This window comes from Paroedura picta, chromosome 3 (assembly GCF_049243985.1).
Source record: "Paroedura picta isolate Pp20150507F chromosome 3, Ppicta_v3.0, whole genome shotgun sequence".
Classification (NCBI taxonomy): domain Eukaryota; kingdom Metazoa; phylum Chordata; class Lepidosauria; order Squamata; family Gekkonidae; genus Paroedura; species Paroedura picta.
The window spans coordinates 28,586,578-28,603,587 of NC_135371.1; the positions used below are offsets into that span (position 1 = coordinate 28,586,578).

The 17,010-nt window shown below is 41.0% G+C and overlaps 1 protein-coding gene across 5 annotated transcripts in view; it reads right to left on the minus strand.

Moving 5' to 3' along the window:
* The window catches only part of CNTN3 (contactin 3), a 232,517-nt gene that overhangs the window by 100,944 nt on the left and 114,563 nt on the right, over positions 1–17,010 (minus strand). For all 5 annotated transcript variants that reach the window (XM_077325207.1, XM_077325206.1, XM_077325202.1 and 2 more), the window contains one exon: positions 15,019–15,114. In XM_077325207.1, the coding sequence (XP_077181322.1) occupies positions 15,019–15,114 (96 nt within the window). The remainder of the gene's footprint in view (positions 1–15,018; positions 15,115–17,010) is intronic.

The following is a 17,010-nucleotide window of genomic DNA, read 5'->3' on the forward strand; positions in this document are numbered from 1 at the left end:
ATGACACACAAAAAAATCAACATGGCTCTCTAAAAGGGGCCAAGGTCTTCTATACCTTAACTGTCAATTCAGCGTTTCAAACAAATTCTGGTGGTATAGATTTTATTACAACCCAGATTTGAAGGTAGAAAGATCCACAACTAAAACATTTTAGTATCCAAAAATGATATCTGTCTACTCTCCCCTCACAGAATTATACACCTGTGATAGACTTTACAACATGCTTGCAGTGGAGGGATGCTCTCCTATTACATTCCTTTGAAATAAGCATGGGATTAGCATATCAGAATAGCAAAAACCTGGGTGTGTTCCTCGACAACTCCCTTTCCATAGAGGCACAGGTCATGAGAGTAGCTCAGCGGGCCTTCTACCATCTACGCCAAACTACTAGTAGCCTACTTGACACCAGAACATCTAGCCGCAGTGATCCATGCGACAGACTGGACTAGACTGGACTTCTGCAACTCGCAGAACTTGACCAGAAAACTGCAATTGGTTTAGAACAACGTGGCCTGGATTCTCACCAATTATGCTGCCCTAGCTGGCCACACCCAGTAGCAGCTGCCTCGGTGAGGCCTGGGCGGCCAGCCCAGATGGAGATAACGTTCAGTCCAAGTCACCGGGAGCTAATAAGAACAATGCAGAGCCAGGCAAAGAGTAGTCAAACAGTCTGAAGGTCTCAGTCCAGAAAGTCCGAGGGTTAACCAAGCCAAAGCACTTTACCAAAAGCTGTCATCAGGTCTGAAGCCAGGGGGTCAAGGATTCAGCAGCAGGTCACGATAGCAGAACCGGTCCAGGGGGTAGTCACATAAATTGCTTCCACGCTGGCTAGCTGTTTCTGTCTCCCTAAATGCAGCCCATCTAATGAGCTGCACCTGCAGGATGACTCAGCCCTCCTCTCCTGGCGTGAGTCCAGCTGAACCCCATCACTTCTGACAGCTCGCCTGCAATCTCTGGCTCCTTCTGCGTTCTGTCAGCGCCACCCTTTGGCTTTGTCTCAGACGTACAGCCACTTCTTCTGAGGTATCCTCCTGTTGAGGTCTGTTATCTGCCAACTGCTGGGAACATCCCTCCCCCGGGTCCATCTCATTACTCAGATCTGGCTGGGCTGATGACCCTGGTTGCTCTGGCAACCCCGGGGAGCCCGGAGGCAGCAGCGGGGGTGTGACACCAATACTCCATGGAGATCTCCCATCTGGACTATACTTCAACCACTCAGCTGGCTCCCAACTGAACTCTGGATCAGGCTTTGGTTTTTGAAGGCCATACGCGATCTGGGCCCAGTGTACTTGAGAGACCATCTCTCTGCCTCCACCCCCAAAAGAGCATTATGCTCCACCACTGCCAACTGGCTGGTGATCCCTGGCCCCAAAGAAGCACGTTTGTCCTCAACGAAGGCCAGAGCTTTTTCTGTCCTGGCCCCCACCTAGTGGAATGAGCTTCCTGAAGAGATCAGGCACTGCCTGAACTCCCAAATTTTGCAGGGCCTGCAAAAGGGAGCTCCTCCACCAGGCATTTGTCTGAGACTGACCAAACCCAATAACATCTGTAGGTCCCCCCAGACATCCCCTCCATGGCCTGAAACAGTCTGACCTCTCTGGGGGCCTTATATCAGTTGCCATTCCTGTTATATCATTGTTGATCAAAATCATTGAAATTTAGTGATTTAGAACCACTATTGGATTATTGTTGACTAGTAAAAAAGCCCATTGTATGTCTAAATACAATGGGCGCTAGCCTGTCGCCGCAGGGAGGCCCTGGCAGCTGCGCTGCTGGCCCGAGCTCACTCACCGGGCGGCTGGCGTCGAGCTGGGGCTGCTGGAGGTCGGTGAAGAGTCGTTGCAGGGCATGGCGCTGGTTGGTGTTCTGGGCGCGGCTGCGGGGCGGCTCCTGGACCTCCGGCGGCTGCGGCGGCTTCTGGGGCGATGGCCGGGCTGGTGAAGGGAGCGAGGCTGGCGGGCGTCTCCTGGGCCTCAGGTGGCGGCGGCGGCTTTTGGGGCCGATTCCCGGCCTGTCGAAGGGAGTGAGGCTGTTGGGCGGCTCCTGGGGATGGGGTGGTGGTGGCGGCGGCTTGTGCAGCGGGCTGAGGCGTCGGGAGGCGCTTCGCGGCTCTTGCGGTGGCGCGGCTGGCACTGGGCCAGCGGGGCAGGTGAAAGCAGCGGCGGGTGGGCGGTGGGCGAGTGTGTCGGCGGCGAGAAGCCGGTTGGGACGGCGGCCAGGCGGGCTGCTGGTGTCCGTAGGTGGCCCGCTGGCGACAGGAGGAGGCGCAGCTCCTGCTGGAGATGCGTCCAGCTCGGCGGCAAGTGGGGAAATGGTGGATCTGGCCGGCCAGTCCAGGGCGGGCCAAGTGGCCAATAGGGAGGCGTGCTACGCGCGCCTCCCAATTGGCCACTTGGCCCTCGAGTGGCACTTGGAGGGGCCCAATCAGGAGCCGCTTCGCAGCTCCTGATTGGACCCCTCCGAGTTTTTATCCCGGTTCCGCCCTAACTCCTCCCCACCACCCCTTACTCTTTTATTTAGTCCGCGGCGCCCGCGGTGCCGTGGGACATTTAAAGATGTTACTTTAATTATGTTATTTGTTTAGGTCATTCCACGTACCACCCCATGACATTATATGTAAACCTCCTTGAGCCGTATGGGACGGCGGTATTAAAAGCAAACAAATAAATAAGATACCTAATATTATTTTCTAAAACAAGGAAAATGATTGGTAATTTTTAAAAATGTAATTCAAGGAAAATACCTGGCAAAATAACATATTTGTGTTGGGTACTTCAGAAGAAACCAAAAGAATTAAGCATATTATTTTCAAGTACATTTCAAGAGCCAGCTTGATTTGGTGGTTAGGAGCGTTGACTTCTAATCTGGCGAGCCGGGTTTGATTCCCCGCTCCTCTACATGCAGTCAGCTGGGTGACTCTGGGGCCACCACAGCACTGATAGAGCTGTTTCAACAGAGCAATAATGTCAGGGCTCTCTCAGCCTCACCTATCTCACAGGGTGTCTGTTGTGGGGAGAGGAAAGGGAAGGGAATTGTAGGCTGCTTTGAGATGCCTTCTGGTAGAGAAAAGTGGCATATAAGAACCAACTCTACTTCTTCTAATTGTAACCATTCATTGTTATTTGTGGGCAAAAAAGGAAAATTGTACCGTTCCTTTTTGGACGTGACATCTATACTGGTCTGTCATTAAACAATATCTGTATGATTTGTGAATAGAGGATGTTCAAGCAAACACGCTTAACAATTTGGGAAACAACTATTTTTACAATCCCTGTCACTGTGGGTCCCAAATATTATCAGCTTCTTTTTTATTTATTTAAAATGTTTGTAGACTGCCTCTTCCTCAGAGGTAACTTACATTACCTGGCATGCAGGCATCAATGATCAAGTTAAAAATCCATCTCTAACTGAGACAACAACTCATGGCACAGAAGTCAGCAGCGACAACACTTAAAATATATATTTTTTATTGAAGATTTTCCTTAATAAAACATAGAGTGAAACAAAGCCCTAGAATAATAATTAAAAAAAATTAAATTAAAAAGGAGGGAGGGGAAAAAACAAAACAAAATGATGTTAACAGTAGTTTCCTGCAGAAAAATTAAACGTCATCATTTCCATTTTCTCCTCTAACTTCTTATATTATACATGATTCTTTCATACATTTATATTTTCTTATTAACTTAGTTTTCAAAGCCTTCAGTTAGTAAGTCATTTTTATCTCCCTGTCACAAAAATTCCAATAGAGGCTTCCAATCTTTTATGAAAAGAGCTGCTGAGTTTTCTTTCAGTAAAGACAGTCAAATTTGCCACCTCGGCAAGTTCTCTTAATTTAAATGTCCAGTCTTCTATTGTTGGTATATGCAGATCTATCCATTGCTTAGCAAAAACAATCCTTGCTGCTGATATCACATAATGAAACAGGGCTCTATACTGTTTGTCCATTTCTTTGTCTATTAATCCTAGCAGGATTAAACCTAAATCTGGTTTAAACTGGAATTTTACCTTTAAAATAGTCTGTATTCCATCATGTATCTGCACCCAAAACTTTTTGCCTTGACACAAGTTCACCAAAGATGGAAAAGGGTGCCTTACGTATTTTACTTTAAGGCATGGGTGTTAAATATCATCTTGTACATCATCTTGTAGAAATTTTCTTTCAGAGCCATACTGAGTGTAAATTTAATCCCTCTTTTCCGCATATTTCCTGTTTCTCTAGATGTATATTATAACCAAAGTTCTGATGCCATTTGACCATACATTCTTTAAACTGTTCGTTTTCCATGTCTACCTTCAAAAGTAAGTTGTACATTTTTATGATCCTTTCATCTTTAGTACATAGTTCTATTTCAAAATATTTTTGTTACCATCAAAACCAAAACCTATTTTGTCCTGTTTGCAGCTTTCAATTAATTGAGCATAAAACAGCCACTGACAGTTAAGCCCTTCTTCAAATAATTTCCCCCATGATTTGATTAACCACTCTCCTTCTGTCAGTCCCAAAGTATCCTGATACAACAGCCACACCTCTCAAAGGTATTTCTCTTCTATAAAGGTAAAAAGGTAAAGGTATCCCCTGTGCAAGCACCGAGTCATGTCTGACCCTTGGGGTGACGCCCTCTAGCGTTTTCTTGGCAGACTCAATACGGGGTGGTTTGCCAGTGCCTTCCCCAGTCATCACCGTTTACCCCCCAGCAAGCAAGCTGGGTACTCATTTTACCGACCTCGGAAGGATGGAAGGCTGAGTCAACCTTGAGCCGGCTGCTGGGATTGAACTCCCAACCTCATGGGCAGACAGATTCAGACAGCATGTCGCTGCTTTACCACTCTGCGCCACAAGAGGCTCTATTTCTCTTCTATAGAAAGTTTCATATAGTAAAACCCAAAATGGGATTTGCGTATAACATATCAGTTTAAACCAGAGATTTTCAACCTCTTTATGCCTATGGGCCCCTTCAGACAAAAGGTGATGATCAAAACCCCAGAATGACTATTATGGAAGGGGTGCTAATCACAAAATGGCAGCTGTAGGAGGTGGAGACAACTGTAAAATATGGAGTGAGGTGCTGCATAATTCTAATAATAACTCCAACATTTAAAGCAGAAACTCTGTTTAACATGATGCCTTTTTAAATGAACATTAAAAAAAATACATTTTCTTGCATGCTTTTCCGGTCATGCAGTAACGGTTCTTGTGCTATGGTGGCAGCTGCTTCCAAAGCGACTTTTACAAAAATTGCCCAGCTATTGAGATTTCCAATGAACAATGAGAAGCCCTGCTGGGAAAAGCCTCACCCACTCCTGCTTTCTAAAAACACTTGGCAGGCACCAAGAAAGGGGTCAATGGGTATTATGGAACCCGCACTCACGGGTTTTAAACAGGTAAATGCCCTAAGATATTATTGAAATGCTCCCCAGAACAATAGTGCCTTGTAAATCATTCTAAAAGACAACAGAAACTATACTTCCTGATTTCCTTGGACACACCATTCCATAAAGTCAAGGCCACAATGGAAAAGGCTTGTGTTTAGAAGAATCAACTATTTATAGAGAAGTGGCACAGTAGGAAGAAGCTAGTGTGAAGTGCACAATTATATAGTAAGAAACAGTCCTTCAGATTTGTGGTTCCTATGTCATGAGGGACTTAAGAACCAGCCCTTTGCATTGAGGCTGGAATAAAAGGGAAACCAGTGTATTTTTTTGGAACAAGCATGCTGTGTTCATACTTGATTGACTCAGATGAAAAGCAGACAGCCACAATTTACACTGTGGAAATATCTAAGTGGTCTTTAAGGACAACACATCACAGACTATATTACAGTAGTCTAACTCTGAACTTACATGACATGGATCAGTATGGCTAGACCAGCCAAGTCCAGAAGGGTAGTTAGATGGGGATCACACATCTGAAGCTCACACTATTAGCCACAAAATGAACCCGATTCTTCATTAATGAGGCTGGATCCAAGATCAGCCCCAAATCCTTCATATCCTCTGCACAGAAGAACAGCTTTACCTCATTCAAAATGTATCCATTACAACCTCTTTAGGAATCAGACTGATCAAGTAGCATCACTTCAGTCTTACCTGAATTAAGCTTTGGCTATGGTTGCTTCAGCCAACTGACCATTGCATTAAATGCCTAGGATTACTTAATGAAATACACAATATAGGAGAGAGTCACAGAGAAATGAAAAAGACTGGCGTTATGACTACAGATACAATCCTGACTTTTTCACACGGTGCCAGCTTGCTTGTCGCTAATTTATTGGTTCCGAGCAACATTATCTACTATGGAAAAAAATAAAAAAGCTAAACCCTGAAAAAAATCACAGCCCCCTTCACTACTGACGCTTAAAACATTCAGTAGTTTAGCAACAGTTTCCAGCAACATTTGAAGAGCAGTCTTTTTCTTGCAGTCTAATAGCAAGGTGATTTTTCAGTATTTCTACAGCACCCATTTAGGTGTAGGGTAAGCGGGAACACACACTCTAAGAGAGATGCAACTTGCAACCTTGTAATTGAAAAGCGCTCCTCAGATAACAGGTGACATGCTTCTTGGTTTTTAGAGAAATGCTAGGATTTTAAGAGAAAGCATTAACAAGACACTTTTGCACATTTGGGTTGAACCAATTAAAAGAAGGCCCATTTAGTTTTCCCATTACTATGAAGTTATGATTGATTAGTCCCCTTTTGTTATATTTCTGGTCTAATTGTTCCAGACTAGCAATGTCACCAAAAGTGTTATGACTGATCAATATTTTTTTTATCCTGAAAGTAATCATAAAGTGAGAAACTGCTTTGGGAAGCAATATTTAAAATACATTCCCATTAACCATGCTCTGTTTCAAGTGACAAATAGATCTTTTAATCACCTCCCAGCAACTTTGTGTTTAATTGCTTTGAGCATTTTTTTCAGCAACCCTGTTGTGTCTTTTTAATAGCTGAAATAATTATAAACTGCCTACTGACTATAATGATTTTTAAAGTTATAAAGAAAGGCAACAATTGTGATCATTCCATACCAAAAAGGAATGGTATAACTTATGGTTACTGAACTGTATAAACAAAATATACCTAAGGGTAAATATTTAACATTGTGCTATAATAGTTAACATTACTTATAAACAAATAAATATTTTGTTAAATTAATATCTCTTTTGTGAGTTTCAGTACAATGTGAGTAGCCTCATTTAAAGGCAAATAGTGTGTGCTTTGAATTTTCAATATAACTTATGATTTCCCTAATATTATGCTCAGAACTCAGAAATAATGTAGCTATAGATACAACTTTCAAAGCTGTATATGTACCCTGTATGTACAGTTTTTTATATAGTTCTCAGTGCCCAACTATAGATGTTGGTGGATTAATGTGAACTTTAAATGTGTCCAAGCAATTCTATCCCAAGTGGGTTTTTCCCAGTGGAATATACAGTGGATGAGAACTGAAACCGATTTTCTCTCTCTCTTCAGTGTTTTACAAATTTTCTATCCAGTTTGGGTAGTACAAAAGACATAATATGACACAAAACTGTAGGAGGCAGGGTTTCTCTGTGCACCATATATTTTCTCCTCATTTTGTCCAACAAAAATGTCCTGGCAGCATACTTTATATACAAATAGGCGGAAATAGGTAGAGTCATGTACAAATAAAAAGAAATCTACTCTATAACATTTGTTTTAACCATTTATTTTCAATTATAGTGCTTTTTCTCATTAATGATGAAATCTCTACCAGAGTCTCTGGAATAAAGATGGGCACATATTTAACCACAAAGTAAAACTTGTGCCATGTGTAGTTCAGGAACCAAAGTTCGTGATGAAGTCAAAGACAATTCATAGAGGCAGAGCAGCTGGGGAAGAGGCATGGAGCACATGGACAGTTGCTGGTAAGGTGAGGTTGTTGTTGTTTTTACTCTTCTAACGGAGGCAGCTGTGTGTGTGAGTGAGGACACTATTTGTGGGTGACTGGGTGTTTTGTAGTCTGCTAGTGAGTGGTTTCTGTTAAGTGCTTTTGTTTGTGGTTGATTGAGAAAGTGTGTGGTGGTGGTGCTGCAGAGGGATTACAAGCTCCAATGTGTGCTGGGCTGTGAGCTTAAAGGCCTTTTCACCAGAGGTCTGAACATTTGGCATGAGATAAAAAAGTCTTGTCCTGACGCTCTTTGCCTGGGGATTTGTCTGAGGATCACCCTACAACTTTAGCCTAAAGATAAAAGATTCAAGAGTGAAGAAAGACATTAATGGATACACAAGGCCCATATCCAGTCACCTGCAAGGAGTGTGTCAGTTTCCCTCCCTGAAGACAAGATGGATTACATCAATCATGTGTGTAAATTGATAGAGCTTTTAGAGGAGAAGTTTAGGGGCATGGGATTCAGAGGAAATAGCATTTGAGGGAAAAGGAAAGTGTTGGTCATCAGTGACTCTTTGTGAGAGGCCTGGAACATTACATTGCTAGACTTGAAACACCCCCACCCCAGTCTGAAACAAGTGTTGCTTGCCAGGGGCAAAGATTAAAGATATCATGAACCAATGCTGAAACTGCTCAAACCTATGGATCATTACTTGTTTGTGATAGTCTACACCTGAAAAAGCAGGAGGAGGCATTTAAAGGGTGCACCCAACAGCTGATTTGTTATGATCAGCTGCTTGTCAGGCTCTTCAAATGACTCCCCCTCAGCCTTTTCTGGCATCGTCCCTGCTGGGGAAGAGAGAACATGCCCAACAGCTGATCTCTCACGATCAGCTGACTGGTGCACTCTTTAAATGCCTCCCATCCAACCTTTCAGGCCATTGCTTATTCACCACTGTTTATATAGTGAGGATGTTAGCAACATTGCATCTGTAGATTTCTCACTTTTTCCATGTGCTATTTTTATCACAACACTTAATAATGCCATCCTGTTTTTCATATTACCTTCTGCTTGACACTTCATATTTTAAGACTTCTGAAGAAGCACAGTACTTATAAGTCAATGCACGTAAACAAATATGATTTGTGTGAATGACTGACAGCCAGTTATCGACAGGAACATGTAGCAAAATAATACGCTGCCATCTGCTACTTATAGATAATTCATCAAAATAATTTTAAAAGGCATTATAGGTTGTATACAAAATTAACCATTGAAGCATGGAGCAAAGGCAGGATGGTATAGCTTGAACTTGTCAGATCTCAGGAAGCAAAGCAAGGTCAGAACTAGGACTCTGCTTCACACTTGCTTTGAAAGCCCCTTACTGGGGTCACCAAAATTCAGTTGTGACTTGACAGCAAACATGTAGGTAGTTGAAATGCAAAGTGTTTAAAATGATTCACTCATAAGAATATAAGAGCAGTCACACTGGATCAAACTAATGATCCATTTAATCCAGAAACTTACTTTAAATATTTGCCAACCACAGAAGTCTTCAAAAAAGTGCTCAGATGCCTATACCTCCCTGTGTTGTTGCCCTTCAGATTTTCATTCAAAAGGAAATACTTGTAAATTTGGAGTTACTATTTAATCATCACAGCAAAGGACGTATCCTGCATGATACTAATATCACTTTACAGGTGTTAAATCTAACGGCCATCAGTGTGGTGGTTAAGAGTGGTGGCATCTAATATTGAAGGCTGGATTTGATTCCCCTGTCTTCCACATCCAGCCAGCTGGGCGAACTTGGGCTAGTCACCATCCTTTTAACTTCTTACAGGCCACTTCCACACAGGGGGAAAAGGCCAAAATGGTGGTCATGGGGCCCACTTCCACGTGATGCAGCCACTGGGCAGGCCCCCCTGGGCTTGCTGCGGATCAGGAGCTCAGCTGTCCAGGGCTAAGGGAACATGGGAGAATCCGCGTTCCCTTAGCCGCTGTGGGGGCCAACAAGTACACAAGGAACAGCCAGGTCTTCCCTGCCCTACAGTGGCAATATCAATTGCAATATCTGAACATTATTCAAAGCCATATAGGCAAAAAATCATACAGTGTGTATACCACAGATTATGAAATGTACAGGTAGAACAGTGTATTTATTGAACAAAATCAAAAAACTATAAAACCCTCTTTGAAAATGCAAAGTAGTAAAGGTATAGAAGTTAATATCATGCAATCCCCCATAACAACCCCAACCCACCCCCCAAAGAACCATCACCAACCCCTCAAAAAACAATTTCTGAACAATATGTTAGTAAAAAGAACACTATATAAAATATATTTTAATATATGAAAACTCAAGACCCTCCAGGAAGTCTGTGGGTATTAATAACCAGTTTCAAAAGGCTTGCTGTGGATTAATTTGGAGACATGTTTGGATCACATTTGGAATGAATTTTTACCTGACTTTTCCAGGCTCCCCCACCATGGTTCGCATTTGGTGATTTGGGGGGGGGGATAAAGAAAGCTTTACTGAGGAAGAGCAGGATGGCAGAGAAGCCAAATGTTTTCTGTATGTCCATCTTCACTATGGAAGACATGGAACAGAATTCACTTTAGCGAGTAGGGTGCCTTAAGAATTAAGCCAAAGTAGAGATAACAAGGCATAAAGTTCAAGAGCTAATTGGCAAATTAAAAATTAACAAGTTTCTAGGTCCAGATGGCATATTCTCAAGAGTTCTTAAAATAATTCAAATGTGAAACTGCTGATCTTCAAACAAAAAATACGCACTGTGACACTAAAATTGGCCTCCTTACCATCACATTAGAAATCTGACTACATAAAACATTTTTGTTAATAAAGGATCCAGAGAGGAAACTGGAAAATGATGATCCCATTAGTATCTATCTAACCTAACATCTGTTCTAGATCAAACTGTTGAACTATTTGAGACAAGAAAAACAAAAAAAAGATTCTTTTCATATACCTCATGAATAGCCCACCTTTCTTGCTGAGACTTGAGGTAGATTTAAAAATATAGAAAATAACAGCATAATCCTTTTTGAGTCCAGTGAGAAAGATGGACCATAAACAAAGTAAAATAAATAATAAATATAAAAGAGTAAATAAATTGCAAGATGGCTAGAATTACAGGACTAGAAGACCAACCCCTCCCACCCCCTAAAACTGTCCAAGGCATGACAGCATAATGCAAATTGTAACATCTGTAATTAGGACTGAACAAAATGACACAAAACAGAACTCTTCATGACATTGTGCGCTATCACATCCAAAAAAAACAAAGCGGCGGAAACAGATTTTTTCAGGCTACAGTGTTATCACCTGGTTTTACAAGCATTCTCTAAGAAATGCATGCAGGCACAAATCTTAAATTTATTGCTTCTTTTAGAGTATAGTACATTCTCTGGGAAGAGGCATTTTGATGACATCCACTCTGGAAATAAGGACAACAGCAATATACGAACCAACATTAGAAGTAAAGAAATCAGCAACTTTCCAACCATGTCCCTCTCGAATGAGAAATATGATGTAATGATGTATGGTTCCCTTGTTTGGCATGTGACAGGAATGCAATTTTACGATGACTGGTTTCTGCATTGTCAGTCTGTAGACAAAGAACTAATGCCATTAAGATGCCTACTGAGTATAAAGCTCATTATCCATAAAGTCCCATGCAATGTATACAGCAGACATGAAGCTGCCTTGCACTGATCATTTTTAGAATTATTACTGTCTGTTCAGATTGGTAGCAGCTTCCCGGGGTCTTAGGTAATGGTCCTTCATATCACTGACTACTTGATCCCTTTAACTGGAGATGCCAGGGATTGAATCTGGAACCTTTTGTATGCCAAGCAGGTGTTCTACCACTGAGCCACACTCCCAGTAAAAATGGTAACAATAATCCTAACCACAAACACACATTGATGAGAACTGAAAAAAAGCGTTCTTCCACCATCACCGACACTGAAAATACCACTGGACTTCCTCATCAAGACAAGCATGGTATAAATTGTATTCATGTATTTCATAAGAGAAAAAGAAGAAGAAATCTTGTACATTTGTGGCATTTTTATGGCATTGCAAAACTCATTAATGACATTCTAGATTTGGTCATAAGAATCGTTTGGTTAAAGAGAAAATGAGCTGCACACGTCAATGTGCTAACAGAACACAAAGGGGGGAAGTGCCAGGTGATCGATCCATCGTTCATTGATTTATTGTTGTACAAAGTCCCTATGCATTTTGTCCTGTAATTTTCATCAGGGGGAATCAGAGCATTCAGATAGTATTTGAACTGTCCACAGAACTTAATTGCTGAGTAAAGACAGCAAAATGTGTAGGGACTTTGTCTAGTAATCAACCAATTTATCATTACCTGCCCCTCCCTTTGTGTTCTGTTGGTGAATCCTTTGGCACCAGTCATCAGGAATTCAGGATAAGTCAGAAGCAAATATTTATATTACAGAAGGGAACTGGAATACTCCTTTGCCAATGTTTCCGTGAAGCTGATATCCATGAGAAAATCTGTTTTTCCCCTAACCTAGTGGGGGGGGGGACCTTCCTTGTGCCACAAGTGCAGCTTCCTTTTCCAGCCTCCTAGATGTATTACTTTACAAATAACCAAAAATGTTGGTAAGCACTGAAATTGTCAATACAACATGTGGGTATTTACAAAACACCAAATGAAAATGGAAGGTCATTCTACTTTAAACATTCCTTAAGAGTTTGAACCCATACATTATAATAACAATATAATACATTATAATAACAAAAAACACAGACCATTTTCGCCTTAGAGGGATATGTGCACAAAGATCAACTGAAGAGTTCTGGATTTATGGACATTATGACTATATCACAGGTGAGCCAATAAAAATATATGCTCACCAGGACTACATACAAAGCTAACCTCTAGTGTTCAAGAAAACAGATGATTTCATCTTTGCGATTTAATGCCTAAATGGAAAACATTATTTGAAGGATCCAAATAATTTTTATTTATATTCTAAGACAAACAGCAGCAGTGCAAATAATCAATAATTTATTTCTGTATTTTTTCCTCTTGTACTTGTATCAAAGTAGACCACAACAGTTAGGGTCATGAGCCATAACAGCAGAACTTCCTCAACCAAGAAGATGATGCACTAAGCATTACTAGACATATTCCTTCATTTTTTGTGGTTTGTTTTCAGTTGCAAAGAGGAAAGTTTCAGCCTCTTGCTCTCCTTCCCTCCTCTACTGGGTACAAAATAATGTTAGATGCCCAGCAACTAAACACTAACTGATGGTAGGGATAAAAAAGGCAGTTTCTGTCTCAAAATTTAATGGTCTGTTCAAAAACTTGAGCAAAAAAAAATATAGAAGAAGGCATAGCTTTTCCTAAAAGATGAACAGTAAATGCTGAAGGCTTATCGAATATTCGCTTAAGGACAGCTAGCCCTATTACAGGCTAGTTGCCTCGCATTGACTGTTTATGCACTGGGAACTTCACTGCCCCAGCTCCTGTGCAGGAGCAAATATTGGGGACAGATGAGGAGCACGGGGCCAAGTGCTCCCCTGTGTGGGTGCAGGAAGAGATGGAGCTACCTGCCAAGACTAAAACTCCAGCCTGGAGCCCTGCAGTGGATAAACAGTCATTAAGAGTATCAGGAATTAGCATGGCCAGAGCCATTTCAAACAACAAACAATCTGATACTCAGAGCTTAACATCATCACCACAGGGAGGGAAAAACACAGAGAGTAGAACAAAAGGAAGCTTATCAATATGTTTTTGTTATGGGCTGCATTTTTCACTAGGGGATTTAAATAATCCACAATGAAAACAATAGTCTTGTGGTCTGCTTGGCTAATGTTAAAAATCAATGTCCAAGTAAGAGTATATACAATAAAAGAAAATATGTATTCTTAGCCCAAGGCAAGTCTACAGATTGCTGAATATTGAGTTTTGAGAACCACATAACTGAAGTGTTGCAACTCATGAAGTTATTTTATGGGTCAATTGACCATAATAAATATTGTCAAATATCTTCTAAAGGTAGCTGGGGCAGCTATGCTGTGTCCCCACCTACCAAGTTGTGTCAGAAATGCAAATGTGCCTCCAGGATCATGTTATCATGCAAATGTGCCTCCAGGAGACCCATGTTATCAGCTGACATTAGTGTTCCAAGATAAGTAGTTAGTTCACTTAATAATTCTGATTTAGGGAGGATGCCTTACCCAAGATTCTTAGAAACAATGGAAATTTTCTACATCTAAAAAGTTAATATTTTTTTCATAGAAAGTAGCTAATTTATTTTTGTAATTAGCATTAGCCTCAACACTAAAAATGATTTCAATTATCTTGTTCTAACATTTAATGCTTTAAAGACAGTTGAAATAATTGTGTCCATAATAGCAGACACAGTATTTGTCAATTAACTTGTTAAACAACCTGCCTTGATTATAATTTTTTTTCCAAAATGGATAAATATTTTTGAAGTAAATTCCCTACTTCCATTCTCAAAAGTGGGATGCCACATACACCCCACACAATCATTTCAGATCAAGGGTTCAATGTCTTTATTTTAAAGGAAAAAGGTTTCTGAAATCTAAATTATGGTTGTTTCATTTTCCTGCCTGGTATAGTGTTTAGGATCAACTGTAGAGATTTATTTATTTATTGTATTTTTGGCTGCCCCTCTCTAGCAACAGTCTTGATGTAGCTGACAATTTTAAACAGTGATATATAAAATATAAATCATTTACATTTAAAAAAATCAGGTAAAAGAAAAACATGCTATGTTGCTAAAACCTTGGGATAGATTGATCCCAAGGTTTACAACCCTGGCCTGGATGGGGGAGGGAAACAGTGTGTGGGGGGGCATTATGATGCCAATAAGTATTGGCCTTAGCCCCAACCATATGCTTGGTGGAAGAGTGCCATTTTACAGGCTTTTCGCAACTCTGAGAGCCCTCAGAGGGCCTGTATATCTGCTGGCAAATCAGTCCACCAGGCCCTGGCTCTGGACCATGAATACTTTATTGATTGATTTATTAATATTCTAACCATCCAAAATAAGGATAAGATCTCACTGAGTTGAAAGTAGCTCCATACCTCATTATAATGATAACAGAATAGATTACTGATATTCCCAGATTTCTTACCTCCAGAATGTGTTGGTGGTCCACACAGCAGAACAACCCCTTGTCCTTCTCGTACTGACACAGTGCTTCTCATTTTTGTCTTTAAGGTTTCGAGATCTATTTCCCCCCAAGAGATATTAAAACAAGTATGTTAGTAGAAGACCAACAAGCATTTCCATTATAATACTGTCAATCATAAATACAGCAGTTAACTACAATCATGATATCCATCAATTTCAAATGTGAAGTTATACATATGATAGGAAACCAATTCTTTATGCATTTTTGCAACAGAACTCAGAGCAAACTCCCCCACAATATTTCTCCAAGAACATATTTACTACCATACTTAAATGACACAGAAATAGATCATCAGACTATACAAACAAAAGGCTACAGGAAGTATTTAAATCAAACATTTTCAAATTGTTTAGAGACTTATTCTGCAAAAAGCAGCATAGAATTGAATTTACAAAAGAGAAAAGTCAGCAGTGACATTCAGATATATATGTTTATTTATTTAAAACATTTAGATGCCTGCCTTTTCCCTACACATTTTATAATCCAAGGTAACAAGAGTATAAAAATAGTTTGATAAAAAAACATTAAAACAACAGATATAACTAGATTAAAAACTCCTTATGTTAGCAAACTCCTTCCATTAGCAAGGTAATTCACTATTTGCCCAAGCTTAAGATACATCAAAAGTTACCCAGAGTAAGTCTGTTTTGCAGGCCTACCAGAAGTCCAGCAGTTTTGGACTTCTTCTGGGACACTGTTCCAGAGTCACTGTAAAGGCACACTATTGCCCCATTCACAACACATGACCGTAATCTTAACCATAGGTCATTACGGCCAGATAATGCTCTAAAATTAGGAACATGTTTCCTAAATAGATATTAATTAATGGGGGTTTTAATGGGTTTTTAACACACACTGTAACCCACCACAACCCGGCTTTGGAAGTGGCGGGAAATAAATCGAATAATAATAATAATAATATAGCTGGAGGAAAATTAAACTATTTTTTGCTGTGATGGATACTTGTTTCTCTAAGACCCATTATGCACGGGGGTTTTAGCGCACATTCGGGGTGGAATGGCGGCGACTAAAATCACGGATAACGCACGGAGCCGGCTGCAACCGGCCGCAGCTTCGGTGCATGCCGCCGAAAAAGCCGCGTCAGTGAAACGCGGAAGAAAGCGCAGCTTCCGGGTGACCGGGGCGCAACCAGAAGCGGCGCCCGGATCGCCGCATGCATAATTGGTTACTCTGGGTTTTGCCGCCATTGCGCCCCGCCCCGTGCATAACCGGTGTGCATCGCGTCTTCCCCCTCCGCATTTTCCATGTGACCCGAAATCGCTGTTTTGGCGGCCGTGCATAATGGGCCTAACAGGAGACCAGCATCCAGCAAGCTTTTAACAGAATATTTCAACAGAAACTGCCCACAATCAGTAAGCAGACTCCTATTTAAAGCAGTATCCCTTCTAGCCAATATCTTATCTGGAATCAGCTCCAATTTGTTCTCACTCAGCCACTTGACCACTGCATTCACACCATGCGCCAAGACAGAGACAGCAATAGCTACTGGCTTATTCATGGTACTATATAGTTGAGTGTCATCAGCATACTGATGACTATCTATGTATGCCATAACGAAAAGGATGAAGGGAATGTGTTTCAATCATGTATTTCTGGAGTTGCTCTGCTACTACCCACTCAATAATGTCTTCCAAAATGGGAACATTTAGGACAGGTCTATTAATGGCCAAGATCTGCTTATCTGAAGATACCATGAATTATGGTCTGATATCTATATTTTTCAGGGGCTTTGGAAAAACCCCTATCAAAGATATATTCATAATCCTCTGAATCAAAGGATACAAAGTTCCTTTGAAGGATTTTACAAACTAAGAAGGACATGGATTTAGATTATAAGTAGTGGCCTTCACTCTTTCCAGCACTCTGTCAACTTTTGGATCAGATTAAGTTGATCCAAGCAACAGTGACTAG